The sequence below is a fragment of the Acomys russatus genome, chromosome 3 (genome assembly GCF_903995435.1).
Source record: "Acomys russatus chromosome 3, mAcoRus1.1, whole genome shotgun sequence".
Classification (NCBI taxonomy): Eukaryota; Metazoa; Chordata; class Mammalia; order Rodentia; family Muridae; genus Acomys; species Acomys russatus.
The window spans coordinates 4,183,242-4,205,185 of record NC_067139.1 but is presented as its reverse complement, the minus strand read 5'-3'; the positions used below and the strand labels follow the sequence as shown (position 1 = coordinate 4,205,185).

General features: G+C 42.0%; 1 protein-coding gene across 4 annotated transcripts in view; it reads left to right on the top strand.

Annotated features, from left to right (window-relative positions):
• Positions 1–888: 888 nt before the first annotated feature.
• Cdk13 (cyclin dependent kinase 13) overlaps positions 889–21,944 on the top strand; it is a 95,398-nt gene continuing 74,342 nt past the window's right edge. For 2 of the 4 annotated variants that reach the window (XM_051168075.1, XM_051168062.1), the window contains exon 1: positions 889–2,362. In XM_051168075.1, coding sequence (XP_051024032.1) covers positions 1,149–2,362 — 1,214 coding nt within the window. In that variant the 5' untranslated portion in view covers positions 889–1,148. The remainder of the gene's footprint in view (positions 2,363–21,944) is intronic. The other 2 variants (XM_051168083.1, XM_051168069.1) reach the window with 1 other exon arrangement.

The window sequence follows — 21,944 nt, the reverse complement described above, 5'->3', positions numbered from 1 at the left end:
CGGTGGGTCCTTGAACTTGGGCGTATGTTGAGTCCAGTCTGGCTAACGTCATCGTCGCCCTCTGCGGGGAGTCTCCTCGCCTCTCCTCTCCCAGCCGTTCCAATGCCGAGGCTGCGCTAAAGTTAGTCTTCAAGGTTCCCCCGGGTCCTGCCCTGACCTTTCACTGGAAGCGAGCAACAAGCTCCAAGACAGGCGCCGCAGGGAGCGCCTCCAGCGACAACACAGTGCGACCCACGCCTCCTCTCTTTTCTTTAACCCCGCTCCTCCTCGGTTCCACCCCTGCCGGAAACGGAGCGGCTCGCCTTACGTCACTTCCGGCGACGGCCAGCGTCCTGGCGGGAGCGAGCACGCCGCTGCGCAGCTCCCACGTCCCCACCTCCCTCGACGGCGCCGCCACTCCCCGTCTGCGTTCCCGAACGTGACGAGCGTGCGCGCCGCCGGGCCAGCGTCGGGCTTCGGGGGGGGAAAAAGGCCCGGGGAGCGCGGCGAGTGGGTGGTGCGGGTGACGGCCCCGCCAGCCAGTCGCGTCGCCCTCCCGCGGGGGAGAACGCGGAGCGAAGGGAGGGGCGAGCGGCGCGCGCGCGCGCGCGGGGGGCCCGCGTGGAGGGGCGGAGGACAAGCGGGCCGCGCCCCCGCTCCGGAAGCTGCGCGCAGTGCCCTCGGGGCGCGAGGCCCAGGCCCGTCCGAGCGCCGCGGGGTGTCGCCGCCGCCGCCGCCGCCAGGACGACGTGGACGCGCAGCGGCGGGCGACGGAGGCGTGCTGCGGTCGCGCCCACTGCCCTCCCGCGAGCTCGCCTCCGACGTCAGGACGATGGAGTGAAGCGCGGCCCGCGGTGGCACTTCCGCGTTGCGCCGCCGGAGCCCGAGGCCGCCGCCGCCACCACCGCCGCCGCCGCCTGGCGCGGCCGGCGTCCCGCCGAGGACAGGATCCTCCCGCGCCAGGCCCGGAGGCCGCTGCGCACACACCGCGACTGGACCCGGGGACGCGCGTCCCGACCCGGATTATCGTGGCGCGGCTCCCGGCCGGCCCTGCTGCTCGCCACCCCTCCGTCGCGGCTGCCGTCCCCCTTCCCGGCGGGGGGACATGGCCAGGGTCTGACCCCGGAGGAGGCCGCACCCGCGCCGCACTCCGCGGCGGGCTCTAGGCGATGCCGAGCAGCTCGGACACGGCGCTGGGGGGAGGCGGGGGCCTGAGCTGGGCCGAGAAGAAGTTGGAGGAGCGCCGCAAACGGAGGCGATTCCTGTCCCCTCAGCAGCCGCCGCTGCTGTTGCCGCTCCTGCAGCCGCAGCTCCTGCAACCGCCGCCGCCCCCGCCGCCTCTGCTCTTCCTGGCTGCCCCCGGCGCGGCCGCCGCCGCAGCCGCCGCCGCCGCGGCCTCCTCCTCTTGCTTCAGCCCGGGACCCCCTCTGGAGGTCAAGCGGCTAGCGAGAGGCAAGAGGCGCCCCGGAGGGCGGCAGAAGCGGCGCCGCGGGCCCCGCGCCGGGCAGGAGGCGGAGAAGCGCCGGGTCTTCTCGCTGCCCCAGCCGCAGCAGGACGGCGGTGGCGGTGCCAGTAGCGGCGGGGGTGTGACCCCGCTGGTGGAGTACGAGGATGTGAGCTCCCAGTCCGAGCAGGGGCTGCTGCTGGGGGGCGCCAGCGCGGCAACGGCGGCGACGGCTGCCGGGGGAACGGGAGGCAACGGCGGGAGTCCGGCCTCCTCCTCCGGCACGCAGCGGCGCGCGGAGGGGTCGGAGCGCAGGCCGCGCCGGGACCGACGCAGCAGCAGCGGCCGCAGCAAGGAGCGCCACCGCGAGCACCGGCGCCGGGACGGGACGCGCAGCGGCAGCGAGGCCTCGAAGGCCCGCAGCCGCCACGGACACAGCGGCGAGGAGCGGACCGAGGCCGCCAAGAGCGGCAGCAGCAGCAGCGGCGGCGGCCGCCGCAAGAGCGCCTCGGCGACGTCCAGCAGCAGCAGCAGCCGCAAGGACCGGGACCTGAAGGCGCACCGCAGCCGGACTAAGTCGTCCAAGGAGCCGCCCTCGGCCTACAAGGAGCCGCCCAAGGCCTACCGGGAGGACAAGAGCGAGCCCAAGGCCTACAGGCGGCGGCAGCGGTCCCTGAGCCCGCTGGGAGGCCGGGACGAAAGCCCGGTGTCCCACAGGGCCTCGCAGAGCCTCCGGAGCCGCAAGTCCCCCAGCCCGGCGGGAGGTGGCAGCAGTCCCTATTCTCGGCGGCTGCCGCGCTCCCCGAGTCCCTACAGCCGGCGCCGCTCGCCCAGCTACAGCCGCCACAGCTCCTACGAGCGGGGCGGCGACGTGTCCCCCAGTCCGTACAGCAGCAGCAGCTGGCGTCGCTCGCGAAGCCCCTACAGCCCAGTGCTCAGGTGAGTCCTGCACCCTTACCACCCCTGGGGGGCAGGGAGGATGGGGTGAGGCGTCTCTGGTCCACTTCCCAGGTCAGAGCCCTGCGCGACAGCAGGGATTTCTAGCTTTGCGCACCTGTGGGGGTCGAAGGGACCAGCTGCAGCAGGGAGGCTTTATGAGTTGAAAGTTTTTAACTTGTTGCCCTAACTGTTAGCAGGTTTCCCTAAACTGCCTTCTTCCAGCATTGCTAGTTTGGATAAACCCTAGCAGCGGCTTGATTTCCCTACTTCTGTTGTCTGTTTATGGAGAAAAGGTTACTTTGTTGGTGATTTATTAATGGACTGCTGCAGTACAGGGACTTAAATTGTAAAGAGCAGTCAGAATTGGGTAGTAAGGTCAGAGTTAGAAAAAGATTGCAGATGTTTCATGTTGTTAATACAGGGATGGGAAAAGTGGCTTTTGGAACGTTTAATACTCGAAATAGTTTAAGTGGACGTTGTTAGTAATAGAGTTTGAAAAGGAGGAAAGAAATTATATTTGAGATACTGTATTGGGTAGCTTTTCATTTGATCTTTCAGAGTCATGGTCTTAAAAAGGAGGAAGAAAATTGACAGTATGTTCAATACTCAGTTGCCAATAATATAAATGGGTACAGTGATACAGTGTAACTGAGTCAGTCAGTGGCCGAGGTCAACCTGAAACTCCTCACGGTAAAGTTAGGTCTTTTAAGTAATAACCATAATCCTAATGAATGTGCGTTCAGAAATTTTTTGCAGAGATAATTAATTTAATCTGGTGAAGTTGGAGTAAAAGATTTTGTATGTCTATGAATAATCTAAAAAATGTGTGCTTATTGATATGTATCTATTATGTAGAATGAATTCAAAGAGACCTCGGAGTAGTTTGTAGGTCTTGTAGTTTCTTATTAGCATGTCTGGCCCTTCTAGGTTTTATGGTGTAGGGTATTGTAAGCCAGCCTTACGATTGATGTTATTTTTCCTGTTTGTCTTAAGTTTTTGATAATGCCAAGTTGTTTGCATCTGTGAAATTTGCCGATCTCTTTTACTGTGAAGTTGTGAGTAGAAAGCCTTTAAACCAAATGATATGTATACATTCCCTTATACAGTGTTCAGTACACATAAAAGGCCGGTTTTAAGAGTTTTGCAACTGACAACTCTTGGAACAAGTTTAACTTACAGTGCTTTTTATATTATGTTACTTTTTACTTGTAATATTTTATCTTTGCTTTCATTTTCTTCAATTGGGTTTGTTGTGCCAACTGACTAGGTTAAGTTTCATAACTGTATAGCAAATTAAATGTGTAATGGCAATTGTAACAATGGGTTTGTGTTTCTAGACATTTTAGTAAGGTTTGTTGCTCCACATTGGTGGTAAGTGTGTGATATATATAAGATTTTGTGAGAGTGTGCGTGCTTAATAGATGTCCAAGAGGACATAATGTGCCAGTGATAGTCTAGGCATTGCAGTGTAGCGGAGAAGACCGACAGTGTTACTGTCCTCCCGGAGCTAGCATTTGGCGCATGGTGTGTGTATTGACCAGCTGTGTTTCCAAAGAGTTGATTTTGGAAGAAGCTTTTCACTAATACTGGCCAGCATATCTGACAGCGGGACATGTGGTTCCTGCCTGGATACATCACTAGGTAGGAACACATACTGTTTGGGCAGTCTTCGTTGGACTTGAGTTCAGACATTTATTTGCCCAGTTTCTTCCTTGTATGATTAAAAAAAAACTTCTTAGCAAAACCATTTTAGACTTAGTTTGCTAAACTATAATACATATTTCTTTTATTATTTCAAGGGATAAATGAAAAATTGTCTTTATAAAGTATACAGTCATAAAGAAATCTAAAATGTTGAATTGTGAATAGTTTGATTTGTCAAATGTCTTCATATGGAAACAGAAATCCACATCCATGTATTTTGTACGTATAATCTTTGGAATAGTATGAAGTAAATTTTTGTACTAGTTCTTTAAAACATGGAAGATAGTTGTCACCTTTCCAAAAGTCTTCTTTTCTGGGCCAAAATTTGTCTTTTTTTTTTTTTTTTAAATATATATAATGAGGTATGGTCTTTATAGTTTTTTTTTCCTTGCTTGCTCTCCTCCCCCCCCCCCCCCCATTGTGTTGCTTGTCAAATGTCCTGCTCAAAATTTGGGGCTCAGAATTGATTGCTAAAATAGTTATTTGTAAAACAAGATTTAGGAAAATAGCAAGTGTACATACAGCTAAGGCACATGCATTCACTTTTCCAGCCTTTAATTCTAGCACTTAGGAGGCCAAGGGGGGCAGATCTCTATGAGTTCGAGGCCAGGGCTCACGTACAGTTATTTCTAGGACAGTCAGGGTTACACAGAGAAACCCTGTCTCGGAAAAAAACAAAAAACAAAAAACAAAACCAAAACAAAAGAATACTTGAGGTTAAAAACAAAATAACTCCTCTTATAAAATGCTTTTGGTTTGATATGTACTTCATAAACAGATTATCAGAAATGTAAGATACTGAGTAAGTGCAGAAACAAGACAGTGGAACTTTGGGTGAACTGTTCAAAGTTTCCAAAAGCGGCCCTTTCTTTCATTCTAAGAAGATGGGTCTGTGTCTTGGTCTTTTCTGAGATCAGTCTTCACTTTACATTTTCATGTGTTTCATCCTCATTAACTTTCTTTCCTCCTAACACTAATATTTATAGTTTTGAATTTTGTTGTTTAGTTCTCCCCTCCCCCACCCTCACCCCCAGACAGTGTTTCTCTTTGTGTATCTCGATTAGTAGAGCAGGCTGGCTTCAAAATCAGAGACCCGCCTGCCATTGCCTCCAGAGTGCTGGGATTAAAGGCATTTTACAGTTTTGCACTCTCGTTTAGGCTGTCGTTATTAATTGGTTAGACTTTGTCTTAGCACCCTCCCTGTATCCCTTTTAAATTTCTTGAAACAGGACCTCACTTAGTAGCTATGTCTGGCCTTGTACCCAGGACCTCACTTAGTAGCTATGTCTGGCCTTGTACCCAGGACCTCACTTAGTAGCTATGTCTGGCCTTGTACCCAGGGCAGTCCTGCCACAGCATCTGGAACATGAGGTGAAAGGAGCCAGCTGCTCTGACCCTGTCTGGTCCATGGCTTACTAGGGAAGTTTTCTTACTATGTAGTTAAGTTAAATAGTGTCTATCTTTTGTAAGATTGGATGTAAACATTTTGATACATTGCCACTTAATGCTTTTAATGATCTGATGCCATTTTTTCAGGACTCTTATATTTCTGTATTTCCCTGCTAACTGCCCTGAGCTTGAAATGGTAGGAGAAACATTGATAGCCTTCCCCCTATTTGCTGTGCAGCTTGCATTCGGAACTCTACCTCAGACCTTAACATGCTGATTGCTCCCTCTTCTGGGTGTTATTTTTTTTTTTTTTTTCTTTCTTCTCTGCTCCTTAGAGCACTTCATTTTATTTTAGCTGTGGAGCTGTTAAAAGTGCTGATATTTTACCCTGGTTAATTGGTTGACTACATTTTCCTACTAGATGGTAAGCTAAAAGGCAAATTTCCAAGATGTATTTGCTGGAAGTTATTAAATTAAATAAGTAAATTCCTTAACTTACCCCCCCCCCCCCTTTTCACAAAGTAAAGCAAACCACTTTGTACAGGTGCCACCTTGAAACTTGCTAGCCATTTTGGTTCACTTATTCTCTAGGATTGTGGAAGGAATTGTAATTTATAGGGAAAGACTTTAATGGGTAAAAATGTTTACTCTACACTGTACAGGGCTTGAATTTGGTTGAAAAGGAACTGATTTTGGAAAATTGTCCTCTGGCCTTTACATGCCATGGTCTGAGTGCTCACACTTAAACACACAAACAATGCCCACAACCTTTTTTTTTTTTTTTTTAAAGACAAGGCTTTAAGAACATCTAGCCAAGTGTGGTGGCATATACCTTTAATCCCAGCTTTGAGAGGCAGAGGCAGGTGGATCTCTTCATTTGAGGCCAGCCAGGGCTGCATAGTGAGATTCTTGCCTTGAAAAGGAAAACCATGGAAAATGCATAGAGTGCTCAATAACTTTAAAGGAAAAACTGAGATCTACAGCTACATTTACTGTGTCTTGTTCTGACCAGGACAAATCATTTATTTATGGTAGGAAGTTTCTGAGGAGACTTTCATATTTTATTTTAAACCTTAAAATACAGTTATTTCTGAAAAATCAATTGAAAGTGAATGTTGCTTAATATTCTTATCTGTATAAGGTAATCCCAACCTCTTTTCCTATTTGGTATGTTTTTCCTCTTTTGGATATCACTTTTTCTTTTTTGGTGGTGGTGATTGTTTTTGTTTTGGGTAGCCTTTAACTCACTTATGGAAATTTATAATCTTTGAAGTGGATTTTGGAAACAAAAGTACCAAGTTGGAATCAGAAATATTACTTCTTTTACAGCAGTGGAATTAAGCCTCTAAATTGTGGGCTGACTCAATAGTCTGGATGTATATTAGAGGACAACATGCTGGTGAAGTAGGGAACTTAAAAGGGCATAGAAAGGAACTGAAAGTTGCAGTTGGGTAGCGCTCCTCCCCATTCTCCTGCTGTGTTTTCATCTACAGGGCACTTTCACTGTGCTGCTTTGACACTTAACGTAGTGTCTAAATGCTTTTACCTCCTTGGGAGTAATTTTCTCTTTGTCTTTTTGGCTTTTCAAGACAGGATTGATTTCTTTCTTTTCTTTTTTTTCTCTTCTTTCTTTCCTTCTTTCTTTCTTTCTTTCTTCTTTTTTTCTGAGAAAAGGTTTCTCTGTGCAGTCTTGGCTGTCCTGGACTCACTTTGTAGATCAGGCTGGTCTCAAACTCATATTGATCCGCTTGCCTCTGCTTCCTAAGTGCTGGGATAAGACAGGGTTTCCTTATAGCATACTTTTCTCTTTCTTTTGATACTGCTCTTTATTTTTTATCCATTTACAAAGACAATAGAAGCTCATAGATTTTTTCAGTTAATATAGAAGAACATATGAGGTCGAAAGTGTTTAAGACTTATTTATTTTTATGTGTATATGTGTCATGCCTGAATGTATAGTATGTGCATCCATGAATACCTGTTACCCAGGGAGCAGAAAAGGGCATTAGATCCCAAGGAACTGGGGTTCTAGATAGTTATGAGCTGCTCCGTGGCTCCTGGGAACCTAACTTCTTACAGAACACCTGGTGCTCTTAACCACTGAGCCATCTCTTCAGCCCTTGTAACTGGTCTTAAATTTGATTACCTTAGGGATAGACACATGACTCCGTACAGTCCTTGCCTACATTTAAAAACATGAATTGTTCACTTTTGACATTTTGATGAATATTTTTTTGTAAATTTATTTTTATTCATTTTCATTGTGTGTATGTGTTTGCATGTGTGTGCATGTATGTGTTCATGTGCCAGTGCATGCTTGCTTGTAGAGTTCAGAGAACAACTTGGATTAGTTGGCTTTTCTAATTCTGCCTAGTGGTTTCAGAGAGTTGGGCTCATGTAATCAGGCTTGTTGGCAAGCACACTTATGTACTGAGCCATTTTACCCCTAGTGGGAGGTGGGTTTTGTTTTTGTTTGTTTGCTTGCTTTTTTTTTTAGACAGAACATTGCTGTATTCACTAGCTGCTTTAGTACTGGCTGTATAGCCTCAGCTAGGCTCCAGCCCATAGCAATTTACCTGCCTTTGCTTTCTGAGTTGTTGGGATTGCAGGGATTATGTACCATTCATTATGCCTGGGTGCATTTTTAATTATTTTTAATCGGTAAGTAGTGATTGTGTATATTTGTGAGATGCAATATTAGCTTTAAGATAATTTAACAATTTATTGCCTCGTGTGTGTGTGTGTGTGTGTGTGTTGAAAACACCCAGTCCTTCATCCTTCCCAGTGCTTTCTCACTTTCTGACCTTTCTGACTCCCTGAGAGTCCATCCAGGTGTATGTCACCATTCCTATAATGAAATATCCTCTTAATAGTTTTGAAATATCTACTCACCATTTTGTGTAATCACTAAACCGTACTTTTCTTAACTAAATGTTGCACACTTAGATCAGTGTTTCTCCTTTTCCTCTAACATCTCTTGAACACCATCCTACTTTGCTTCTATAGATGTTCACTAACATTTGGTAGAGTAATAAAGTCAGGCTTGGCTCTTAGATCACACACTAAAGTCATAGGGCATTGTTTTTCTGTGCACAACACATTTCACTTAATCTTTTCTAGGTTCATCCACTTTATTATACATGACAGCATTTCCTTAGATTTTCCCAAAGATTTTTGTCGGGTCTGTCTGTCTGTCTGTCTGTCTGTCTGTCTGTCTGTCTGTCTGTCTGTCTCTGGACAATGTAGTCTGCTAACCTGTATATTTGGAACTCTCTATTTTGAAAGATATTTCTCTTGATTGTGGAATCCTAAGTCACTAATCTTTCTTTGTCAGTATTTTGACCTGACCATACCTGGTTTCCATGGTTTGACCATTTTTTTGTTTTGCTTTTCTTCAGCCACTTGATTTTATATCCAGTGAGGGTTTTATTTTTTGTTTTTGTTCTTGTTTTTATTAAGTTAATGCTCTTAACAGCTTGCACCGTATGTGACAGTTCTGTGCCCAGCAAGTGATACTGACCTGATTTAGAAAGTGATCAGTGGCAACCACCATTTCCGTAAATAATCTTAGTTAACATGGTCTAACCAGAGAAGCTACTAAAGTAAGCACCTTTATGCAAATTAGACACAGTTCTCTGCCAATGTGGCCGCCTTTTCTTTTTTGCTTTAAAAACATATCTCAGGTCATGGTTCAGTGAAACATGAAGACAGCATTTAATTTAGTCTACTGAGTTTAGGTTTAGTAGACTAGAACTTGTTAAGAGCAGTGTGTAAAATGTAAGTTATGTGTCTCTCTCTCGTTTTTTTAATGTATTTAAGGAACCTTTAAAGGAAAGGAAATACTTTTTAGACTAAGTACAAAATAATTAACTTTGTTATTTTTTTGGTTTTTAAAATAATGTCTTTATTGAGAAGAGATTTACATTCTGTACACTTTAATCATTTATTTATGTTTATTTTCCTTGAACTCTTGAGCTTCAGTTCCCTCCAGCTTTAGCCTTTTTCTGTAGAGGGTGAAGCACAGCTCCTCAGTCTTCACTACATTCTTAGAGTTTTACATCCATCACCATTACATTTTGGGCATTTTAACCACCCCTGAAAGAAACCCCATGATCGTTAGCACTGACATCACTCTATATTTCTACCTCCTCCTGCCTTTACCATCAATATGTTATGCCTATAGATTTACATAATTTGGACATTTCATTTAATTGAAATAATATATTACATTGTCTTTGGGCTGGTTTTCAGGGTTCACTCGTGTTATGCAATATATTAATGCTTTGTTCCATTTTGTTCAGCTAATATTCTGCTATACAGAGAACACTACATTTACTGTTAATTAATGGACAGCTGGGTTATTAACTTACTTACTAAGATTTATGCTTCATGCTGGGTGGTAGTGGTGCATACCTTTAATCCCAGCATTTGGGAGGCAGATGTAGATGGATTTTGAGGCCAGCCTGGTCTACAGAGCCAGTTCCAGAGCAGCCAGGGATACACAGAGAAACCTTGCTTGAAAATCCAGAAAGGAAAAAAAAAATGCTCCTATAAACCTTTATCATATAATGTTTTGAGTGTGTTTTTACTTCTTTCAGGTATATACTTAAGATTTGTTGAGTCATGTAATTTTTTTAACATTTTGAGGAACCACCAAACTATTTTTCATTTTTACCAGCATTGTATAGGGACCTCACTGTTTTCCTACATCAAACTCATGAAGTGTTTGATTATAACCATCTATTACTTGACTGTATCAGTGTGGTTTTGATTTACTTTTTTTTTTTTTTTTTTTTGAGGAATTGTGAAGTTGAGTATAGTTTCAGTATAGTTTGAATTTTTAAAAGAAATGTCTTAAAGCTCTTTTTCTCATTTTAAAGTTTGGAATTTGATTGTAGTTTGTTTTTGAGACTAGATCTCACTGGGTAGCCTAAGCTAGCCTGAGAATCGCCATTCTTCTACCTCAGTCTCCTGAGTTTGGAGTTACAAGCCTGTTCCATGACGCGTGCTTCTCCACTTACTATAGAACCTTTAGTCTTTATATTCACTAGGTACTCTCAGATGTATAACTTAAATAGCTTCTGATTTTTATCACTTCACTTGTTATAATAGTGCCTTTTTGGTTTTGTCTATTTTTTCTTTTTCTTTACGAAAGATCTCACTGTGTAACTCAGACTTGTCTCAAACTTGGCAGTGGTCTTATCTCAGTGCTGGGATTAGAAGAATGATCTGCCACTCCTGGTTTTGATTTTTTTTTTTAAAAAGCACAGTTACAAAATTTAGATGGCCTTTGTTGCTTGTGGTTTTGGCATTATCTTGCGGGACTCATAGTTACAAAGACCTAGTTCTGTATTTTATTCAAAATTTTTTTTTATAGTTTTAGCATTTTAATCCATTTTGATTTAGCTTTTATGTGTGGTGAGTTTTATAAAAGGTCTATTTTTGTTTTACATAAGGCTGCCTGCTTGTTGTAGTACCATTTGTTGAAAAGACTATTTTCCATCGAATTGTCTTGACATTCTTGATGGAAATCAGCTGATCATATATGTGAGAGTTTATTTCATATGTCCATCCATGCTAATACCTCATTCTTACTTAATTAACTTAATTTTGTTTTCTTGATACTTGGCTTATCTTTGCTTCCTCTCCCCATTAACTGGTGTTTGGTGGAGGGAGGGGGAGGAGGGTATCCCTTTAGGGCATTTGTACTTTATATATGTGCAGCTGTGTATGTGAGGGAAAAACGCAGTAAGTGTCCTTCTTTCCGCCCTCTCGTTCTCTCCCTCTCTTTTCACCTCTTCACACACACATTCTCTTCCTTCTGCTTAGACGTCGTTATTTCAATCTAGGTTCTGCATGTGACAGGATAGGAAACATGACTATCTGTAGTTGAGTCTGGTTTCTTTTGCTTGCTGTGGTACTCTGCAGATTTATTCATTTCTACATGCTGGCTTAATTCTTTTGTGTGGCTCTTTGTATGTCCTCCATTTTCCTTACTCGTGTCTGTTCGTGGACGTCTGGGCTGTTTGCATATTTCAGGTCTTTCTGTTAAGAAAAAGCCACTCCATAGTGGGTTCACTAGTTTTTATTCCCACCACTAGTGCAAAAGGGTTCTTCTGCTAGCTCGTCCTCTGTGCTTGCTGTCCTTTGTTGATGATAGCAATGTTGATGGGATGGGATGTGAGATGCAATCTGAAGCTAATTTTAATTTGCTTATATTCACTGGCTAAGGATGTTGAATACTTTAAAATATTTGTCGGAGCCAGGCATGGAGTCGTGTGCCGTTCATCCCAGTGCTGAGGAGGCAGAGGCAGGCAGACCCCTGTTTCAAAAATAGGAGAGGTTGGGGCGGGGCGTGGCAACAAACCAAAATCCCATCTCAAAATTTTTGAATATTTATATTTCTTTTTGTTAGTAAGGATTAAAAAAATTTAAATATACATACATGTTTGCTTAGATCATCTGGAAGAGCAGCAAGTACTCTTTAATCAAGGAGCCATATTTCCAACCCTTGTATTTCTTCTCTTATTGGATTGAATTTTTACAAAGTTTACTTCCATTTATGTGTAAAAGTCACTTTTTTTCTCCTGTTTCAATTGTGTCTTAGAGGCTTATTGTCTCTTTCTGCTAGCTTAGGCCTAGTCCTGGAAGCTTCTAGCCTCCGTGCAATCTAACCTAGACCTAGAATGTTTTCAGCCACCGAGACTTAATTACTTAATAAGCTCACCCTTACTTGTTCTTTCTGAGCTCTGGGCTAGATGGCTCAACTCAGCTGTTCTGGCTCAAACTCCTCTCCCAGCTGACATATTTAATCTGGCCTGGAATTGCTCTGCTTGGCCTCACACTAAGGCAGCAATCTGCTCTAATCTTCTGGCTTCTTCTCATTTTCTCCCTTGTCCCATCTTCACCTAAGCTCTCTCTCTGCATTCCATCTCTATTGCTGTCCTGGTAAAACTGCCTCCTCCCTCTGTAAAACTGCCTCTGAAGTAGCTTCCCTTTCCTCTCTTCTCATGAGAGTTGAGAGTATCCTATTGTGTCAAGTCTTCTCTCATTCGTCACCTTTTCTGCCACTTAATTAGACATCACTTTCAAAAGTGGGTGCTTTCTTCTACAAACAAACTTTACCTTCGTTTAGGATTAAAGGCATGGACCACCATTCCTGGAAGTAAGCTTTTCTTTCCCTGATACTTGCTCTATACCAGGCTGACCTTGAACTCAGATCTGCTTGCCTTTGTCTCCTGGATTAATGGTGTGTTTGTATTCCAGCAGGATCACACAGACCTAGAAGATCTTTGGCTGTGATCTCTTGCCAGAACAGCCAGGTTCTGAGTGAACATTCCTCTACATTTATGTGCATTGGTGGTTTGCCTGCCTCCATGTTTCTGTGAAGGTGTCAGATCTTGGGAGGTAAAGACAGTTGTGAGCTGCCATATGGGTGCTGGGTCCTTTAGAAGAACAATCAGTGCCCTCAATTGCCAAGTCATCTCTCTAGCTCCTGGATTGAATTTTTCCTGTGTAAGTTTTTGAACTTTTTATGAATTCTAGGTAGCAATTCCTTGTGAGGTTTATAGCTGGCAGATTTTCTTGCACCTTCAGGCTGTTTTTTCACTAGAATAATTGTTTTTTTTTTTTTCCTCCTGTGTGAGCCTTTTAATTTCACAAGGTCAGACTTGTCAATTATTGGCGTTGTCTTTCCATCTTCTTTTGTCTTCTTCGATTTCTCTCTTTAGTGTCTTTAAAGTTTTCATTGTAGGATTTTTTTTCCTTCTTTGTTAATTCCCAGACCTTTAATTAGTTTCTATTTGAAGTTACTGTGAATGGGCCATTTTTCCTTATTTATCATAAAGGGATGTTGAACTTTGTCAGAGGCCTTTTTTACTGAGTATATTGAAATGATAAGTGATTTCTGCCTTTGAAAATATTTTTGTGACATCGTATTTATTGAATTATATATGCTGAACTTCTCTTGCATCCTAGGAGTGAGACCAACTTGGTTATTGTATATGATTTTTGCTGTTGTCTTTTGTTTTTGAGACAGGCTTTCTTTGTGTACCTTAGCTGTCCTGGAACTAGCTCTGTAAACCAGGCTGGCTTAGAACTCAACAGAGATTCTTTTTCCTCTGCCTCACCAGTGCTGGGATTCAAGGAGTACACCACCACCACCTGGTGTGTTTGCGATCTTTTAAATGTGTTGTTGAGTTGATTGTGCAGCTATTTTACTGAATATATTTGTGCTTAAGTTTGTCAGCAAAACTAGTTTGTGGTTTTCTTTTGTTGTGTCTAATTTTTTGTTCCCCTCTCGAGACAGGATTTCTCTGTGTAGCCTTGGGTGTTCCAGACCAGGCTGGCCTTCCTGAGTGCTGGGATTACAGATGTGCGCCACCATGATTTCTCTTTTTAATGCTAGTTTCTTATGAACATGGTCTCATATAGTCCAGACTGGCTTTGTACTCACTATATCCCTAAGGATGATCTACCTTCTAAATACTTGGATTAAAGGTGGGCACCCTCCCCTGGCCTTGTTTGTTTCTTTAGTTCTTTATATTATGCTTTAGTCTCCATCTCATTAATTTCTGCCGTGATTTGTATTCATTCTTCTCATCTACTAATTTTAGATTTGGCTTTTTGTTTTTAAAGATTGGAAGATCCATCATTAGGCGATTTGATGTCTATTTTTTTTTTTTTTTAAAGAATGGTCTGGCTGTCCTGGAGTCACTTTGTAGACCAGGCTGGTTTTGAACACACAGAAATCTGCTGCCTCTACCTCCCTAGTATTGGGATTAAAGGTGTGCATCACCTTCCTGGCTAAGGCTGAGTAAGTGTTTGCATTCTTTCTGCCCCTTCATCTGTGATGTTCCCTGAACTTTGGAGGGAGTGATGGAGGTGTTCCACTTATGACTGGGCATTTAATGGTTACTTTTCTATTTGACCATTAGGAGACTGTGTTATCCCTGCTGATCTGAAGTACTTCATTCCATATTTTTAAATTCTACTTACTTTGCTGAAAATTTCATTTTATGACTGAACAAAATTCTACTTGGGGTTGTACCACATTTTTATTATTCCTCTATTGATAGAACCTGAAGTTTTAATTTGCGTTTCTCTGATGGTTAAGACTATTGAGCATTGCCGGGTGTGATGGTACAAGCTGAGCATCTTTTAACATATATGGACAATTTGCATTTTCTTGAATTCTTTACTGTTTATTAGCCTATTTTTTTGATGGTAAGTTTTTTCTCAGATGGCTATTTTCCCCCATTCTGTAGGTGTCTCCTCACTAGATCAGCTGTTTCCTGTAATTTCATGAAGTCTCACTTGTCAGTTGTTGGCCTTAATCCCTTATTAAGTCACCTGAGTCCTATTGAGAAAGTCCCTGCCTGTGACTTTATTTTGAAGTGCTTTCTTTACCTTTCTCACTATAGCAGTTTCAGAGTCGTTTGCTAAGGTCTTTGATTCATTTGGAGTTGATTTTTGTGAAGGGTGAGAGATAAGGACATAGTTTCATTTCCCCCCACATAGATACTCACTTTCCTCAGCACTGTTTGTTGTTGTTGTTTTTTTTTTTGTTTTGTTTAGAAAAGACTGTCTTTTTTTAATGTGCATTTTTGGCTTCTTCTCGATAATTAGGTGGCCATAGATGTGTGGATTTAGATCCACAACCTCAATTCTATTGCGTTTGATCAATGTGTCAGCTTTTGGACCAGTACCATGCTGTTTTTCTTGCTGTAACTCTGTAGGATAACTTAACATTAGGCATGATGATAACACCAGTAGCTTTTGTTTCTTGTTATTCAGGATTATTTTGTCTATTTTGCTTTACATTTGTTTCTTTGTTTTTGGTGTGTGTGTGTGTGTGTCCCTATGTACTATTGAAAATTATTTTCAGTTTCTGAGAAGGATAATATTGGGGTGTGATGTGGCTTGCATTAATGTATAAGCTGCTTTTGAAAGGATGGTCGTTTTTACAGTATTAACTCTACCAGTTCACTTGCACTGGGGAGTCTTTTTTTTTTTTTTTTTTTTTTTTTAAAGACAGGGTTTCTCTGTGTAGCCTTGCCTGTCCAGCACTAACTTTGTAGACCAGGCTGGTCTCGAACTTACAGTGATCCGCCTGTCTCTGCCTCCCGAGTGCTGGGATTAAAGGCGTGCACCACCACCGCCCAGCTTTAATTTAATTTTTAACTTATGTGTGTTTTTACGAGATGCCAGATCTTGGAGTTACAGACAGTTGTGAGCGGCCATGTGGGTGCTGGGAATTGAACCCAGGTCCTTTGGAAGAGCAAGGCGGTGCTCTTAACCAGTGAGCCATCTCTTCAGCTTCGACACTGGGGAATCTTTAAATCTCTTTTTTCCCTCAGTTTCTTTCTTTAATTTCTCAATGTTTTTATTATACGAGTTTTAAATTTCTTTAGTTCTATTTACTTCAAGGTAGTCTTTTTTTCTTTTTACTTTTTTTTGGGGGGGGGTGGAGGTTGGGTCTCTATATTATATACCTACCTGACCTGGAACTTGATGCTTTGTAGACCAGACTGGTCTTCAGCTCTGCTTCCCAAGTGCTGGGATTAGTTTAGTTTAGTTTAGTGTGTGACTGCTAGGATGTTGCCTTTATTATGTTGCAATATGTTCCCTGTGTCCCTATGTTCTTTAGGATTTCTGTCATGAAAAGATGTTGATTTTTGCAGAGGCTTTTTTCCTCCATCTAATGAGATGCTCATGTGATTTCTGACTTATAGTCTACGTAGTGGATCACATTTATTGGTTTATATATGTTCATCCATCTTTGTAACTCTGGGATGAAGCTGTCTAACCTTGATGGAATCTCTGGGATGAAGTGGAGTTGACTGTGATGTTTTATCTTCTGTGTGTTCATGAACTCACAGTGTTTATCAGAAAGATTGTGTATCATTGTAGAGGAATTTTAATTCAGAACATGGCTGTCTGGCAAGGGATCACATCCAAGACCTTGTAGCTCTGTGTGGTCAGGCTGGAATATAAACACACCTTTTAATCCAGAAGACAGAGGCAAACAGATTGAGTTCAAGGTCAGCCTGGTATAGAGGAAGGTTCAGGTAAAGAAAAGCTTAGGTCTAGGTGTGGTGATAGTACAGACCTTTAATCCTAAACGGTGAAGGTGAAGATAGCTTGCAGAAGGAAGCACCAATGTCTAATTGAGTAGCAGAAAAACTTATGACTCAGAAAGATTTGACAGAATAGGATATGCCCAACTCTCGAGACCAGAGAGGCAGTTTTACTGGGACAGTAATAAAGAAACATGCTACAGAGAGAGAGGGAGGGACAGAGAGACAGAGACAGAGAGAGAAAGGCAGAAAGGGAGAGAGAAAGAGAACTCGGGTGAATTGAATAAGCCAGAGGATGAGAAGGAGCCAGGAGATAGAAAAGATGCTGGAGTTAGTTTGAGGTAAGCAGAGCAATTCAGGTGCCAAGAGAGAATCCAGCTTGAATAAGTTAGCTAGGAAGAGACATTTGAGCCAGAACAGCTGAGTTGAACCAGCCAGCTTTGAGCTCAGAAACAACATGAAAGGGTGAGCTTATTAAGCAGTAAGTCTCAGAGGCTGAAAACATTCTAGGCATATGTTAGACTGTGCAGAGGCTAGAACCTTCCAGAGCTAGGTATAGGTTAGCAGACAGGAAATAATCCTTCGAGGCAACAATTGAAATAGGCAAATAAAAGTTCCTGTTACTTATCATTTTCTTTTTTTGTTGGGTCTTTGTCTGGTTTGGTGTCAGGGTAATGCTAGCTTCATAAAATTGATTTGGAACTGTTCCTTCATTTTCTGTTTTGCAGAATAAATTGAGACTGTTGATGTTAGTTCATTGAAGGTCTAGTAGATTTCTGTACTGGATCCCTCAGGTCCTGAGGTGTCTTTTGTTTGTCTTCTTCGTCTTAGTGGTGAGACTATTGCTTCTATCTCACTGGTTGTTAGTGGTCTAAAGCTCAATTCATCTTGATTTACTGTTGGTAGGTCATGGTTATCTTGAAATTTATGTTTCTTTTGGCTTTCTCAGTTTAGTGGAATATAACATTTTATATAATGGCCTTACGATTCTCAGAATTTCCTCAGCATATGCTGAAATGTTTCTCTTTTCATCTCTGCTTTTATTAATTTGTATCCTCTTTCTCTTGGTTAATTTAGCTAAAGAACATCAATCTTGTTAATCTTTTCAAAGAACCAAAGAACTCTTTGAATCTTTGTATCTTATTTTCATTTATTTTATTACTTTTTACCCCTGATTTTTAATTCTCTCTTACCAGCTACTCTTATTTTGTGTTGTTTATTTTTGTTTTACAAGGCCTTCAGGTACAACATTAGTAATTAATATGAAATCTTTCCAGGTTTGTGATATAGACACTTAGTGCTCTAGTATCTCCTCTTAGAGCCATCTTCATTGTGCCCCATGTTTTGGTTTGCATTTTTATCCAATTCCTGATTTCTCCAGTGAAAGAATTTTCATTCAGTGGTGTATTGTTTGTCTTTTCTGTTGTTGGTTATTCAGCTGTATTCCTTTGTCATCATATATAATGTAGCATCTATTTCAATTTTCCTAAATTTGTTTGTGACTGATTTTTGTGTCCTAATATGTGGTCTGATCTGGAGAAGATTCTATGGACTGCTAAGAAGAAGAAAGTATTTTTGTAGTGTTTCAGTGGAATGTTCTATAAATGTCCATTAGCTCCATTTGGTTTATAAGGTCATTTAACTGTAGAACTTTGTTTGGATAACTTTTCTATTTGAGAATGGGGTATTGAAGTCACTCATTGTCACTATGTTGGCGGGGGGGGGGGGGGGGGGTCAATCTGTGATTGATTTTATAGTGCTTTCTTTTATGAAACTGAATGTCCCATGCTTGGTGTATGCATGTTTAGGATTGTAATGGCCTTTTGGTGAAAGTTTCCTTTAATGAGTATCAGATGTCCTTTCCCATCTCTTAACCAGCTTCCGTTTGGAGTCTGTTTTGTCGGATATTAGAGTAGCTGTGCCTACTTGTTGTTTGGTTCCATTTGCTTGGTCACCTTTTCCATCCTCTGCCTTAAGTCCACTGATGGTGAGGCATTTATCTTAGAGACAATAAAAGATCTATCCTGTTTCCTTTTTTTTTTAAGGGTTTAAAAAAATTTTTTTTATTAATTTATTCTTGTTACAATCTCAATGGTTATCCCATCCCTTGTATCCTCCGATTCTTCCCTCCCTCCCATTTTCCCTTTATTCCCCTGCCCTATGACTGTTCCTGAGGGGGATTACCTCCCCCTGTATATGCTCCTAGGGTATCAAGTCTCTTCTTGGTACTGATTTCTTTTTCTTTTTTTTTTTTTTTCATTGATTGAGACATAGCATCTCTTTGTAACAGCCCCGGCTATCTCTGGAAATTGAAACTCTCCCTTTGTAGACCAGGCTAGCCTTAAACTCAAGAGATCTGCCTACTTCTGCCTCCTGACAGCTGGGTTTTGTTTTCTAATCCAGTCTATTTGTCTCTTTTTATTGGGAGATTGAGACCATTAATACTGAGAATTATTATTGAACAATGTTTATTTATTCCTGCAATGTTGTTGTGGTGTTTTCTTCTTACACTTCATTTGGTTCATTGCTATAAGATTATATATTGTGTTCTCTTGGATATAGTTTTTCTTTTCTTTATACCAACATATTCACAGTTCAACTGGCTTGGCTTACATACATTTTTAAAATTTGTTTTTATTATGGGAAGGTTTTCTTACTCCTTTGATTATGAATGGTTATTTTCCCAGGAGTAGTAGTTTGCTTTGGCATATATGGTCTTTTAAAGATTGCAGAAATCAGTTCAGGCCCTTCTGGCTTTCAATCTCTAATTTTTAAAGTTACTCTAATGTACTTGCCTTTATATGTGGCTTGGTTTTTCTCTCTTGCAGCTTTCAATATACATTCTTTGTTTTGTACATTTAATGTGTTGATTATTATGTGACATGGGGGATTTTTTTTTTTTCTGGTCCTATCTATTTGATGATCTGTATGCTTCTTGTACCTTGATGGCATCTCTATCCTTTTTAGGGAGAAAAGTTTCATGTATGATTTTGTTGGAAATATTTTCTTTGCCTCTGAACTGGGTTTCCTTTTTTCTGGTACATGCAATTATGTAGGTTTAATTATTTTGTAGTGTCTCAGATTGTCTGCTGGCTCCAGTCCTGTGTTTTTTTTTTTACATTTAACATTTCCTTTCATGGAGTTACACTCTTCCTCTATTTTGTCTTCAAGATCTGTTCTTCTCTTTTCCACGTGATCCACTACTTAGGTGAGGCTTTCTCTGAGCTTTTTGTTTTACTTGAGCTCTTTTGAGTTTTATTTCATTGAGCTTTTCTTTAGAGAGCCCATCTCTTCATTAGTTTTGGGAAATAGTTGCAAAGTGTATTGTACTCAGAAATGATGTTTGTTCATAGCACCTGGTGCCCTGAATACCAGTCTAACAAAGGAAAAGGACAGCTCAACTCTACCAAAACATTTTACCTCCCGAACATTCCAAATACTTTCAACTGAAAGATGGCAAGAAAGAAATATTAATTTTTGAACTAATTTTATTATTTCATTTAATTGTGTTTTTGCAGTTCTCATTCAGTCAGGAATTTGGACATATCTTCTGAGTTTTTTGAGCATATTTGTAATTACTATTTCTTGGGGAGTATTGTGCTGGTGATGCTAATTTCAGGGGTAATGTTTTTGATGTGGAGGTCTGGTCTCACATTTATTTGCTCAGTGGGTGTTTGAATCTTGGTTTGTTGTTACCCCAACTTGTCAGGTTTGGACCACCTGAATGGTGCTTGTTTTTCATTTTTAGGGCCACTCTGTTGATGTTTATTGAATAGCCTGTCAGGTTTGAATCTTAGCTCAGCTAGGGATAGGGTACCAAGTTCTGAGCCTAAGAGTAAATTACTGTAGATCCTCAGAAGTTTGTGGATGGTACCCTGGATTCTGTAGATAGTCCTTGGGTCCAGGGTCTGTGGTCATAGTGGGAATCAGTGTGACCAGGAAGCAGGACACAGTATGTACATTGTCCTGAGGTAGAGAGGGCCAGTCTGGGAATCTGTATATGAGATTAGGAGCATAGGATGCTATGGTTCCAGGGCATCTTGGTAAATGAGTTTGACTGGTTTGGGAGTCCCTTAAGTGGAATTCTTGGTTCATGTGGTTCCATGTGGTTTCCAGTGGAGTTGTGAGTAGGGTGACTACTACAAGGTTGGGCAGAATGTGTTTGTGGGACTTACATGGATTTCTGAGTTGTACTCCAGGTGGTGTTGTGGTGGGTGGGGTGATTGTTAGGCCATGAACAAGCAGAGTGGAGTTGGACACTTGCCTGTCTGTCTCTTGTGGCTATGCCTTTTTTATGTGTATGGATGCTTTGCCTGCTTATTTGTGCACTGTGTGTGTGTGTGTGTGTGTGTGTGTGCGCGCGCGCGCACGCAGTGCTCTGGGACTAAAGTTATAGACAGTAGGGAGCTGCCATGTGGGTTCTTGGAGTTGAACTCAGGTCCTCTTGACACCTGAGCCATCTCTCCAACCCTTCTACCATGCTTTTTATTTGACATTGAATTGTTCATTTTTAGCATTCATTCAGTTTGGTATTTGTTTAGCACCCTACCCCCCAGACTTATTTATTTTATGTAGATGGATGTTCTTTGTTTAAGTTTAAGCAATCCTATCTCTTTTTAAAAATTGATTTTTTTAATTTTATGTAGTGAATGTTCTACCTGCATGTATACCTGCATGCCGGAAGAAAGCATCAGATCCCAATATAGATGGTTGTAAGCCACCATGAGGTTGTAGGAATTGAACTCAGGACCTCTGGAAGAGCAGACAGTGTCTTAACCACTGAGCTATCTCTGTCTTTAATAAATTCCATTTTTTTAATCCTTCATTGACTCATTTAATTTTTCTATTTTTTTGCTCTTTTTTAAAAAAATTAAAAAAAAATTTTTATGCCAGTTCTTTATTGAACTAAGTTCTCACTTGTATGTTCCTGCCTGGCTTCAAACTGCTTCCTGACTGTGCTTCCATGTTCAGCATATATGCCAACATTTTATATTAGTCTCTTCTTCACATCTTCAGTTCGTTCAACTTTTTTAGCCAGTGTTAGAAAATCCTTTTTACTTTTCCCTGCAAACTTGATGGTACAATCATAGTCCTGAAGCTACCACCATCCACAAAGGAGAATTTTATTTTTAAAAATCAAGAATGGATGGAAAAAGAGCAGTTGTTAAGGATATGGGTGCCTAACAATGGCTAAGAGGGTAGCTAGAAAAGTATGCCTTAGGCCCATGAGAGGGTTCAGCACTCTCCTGCATCACTTTAAGCCACGGCTAACACAGTTATCCATTGGCCTAGCTTCTTGGGAGTAAAGGGACTTTTTGTGCAGAAAAGGAGCAAACTAAAGGGTTTTTTTCCCCCTGGGTTTTTGCAGTATTCTATGTATAATTTCCTTAATTAATAAACTTAGTGACAAT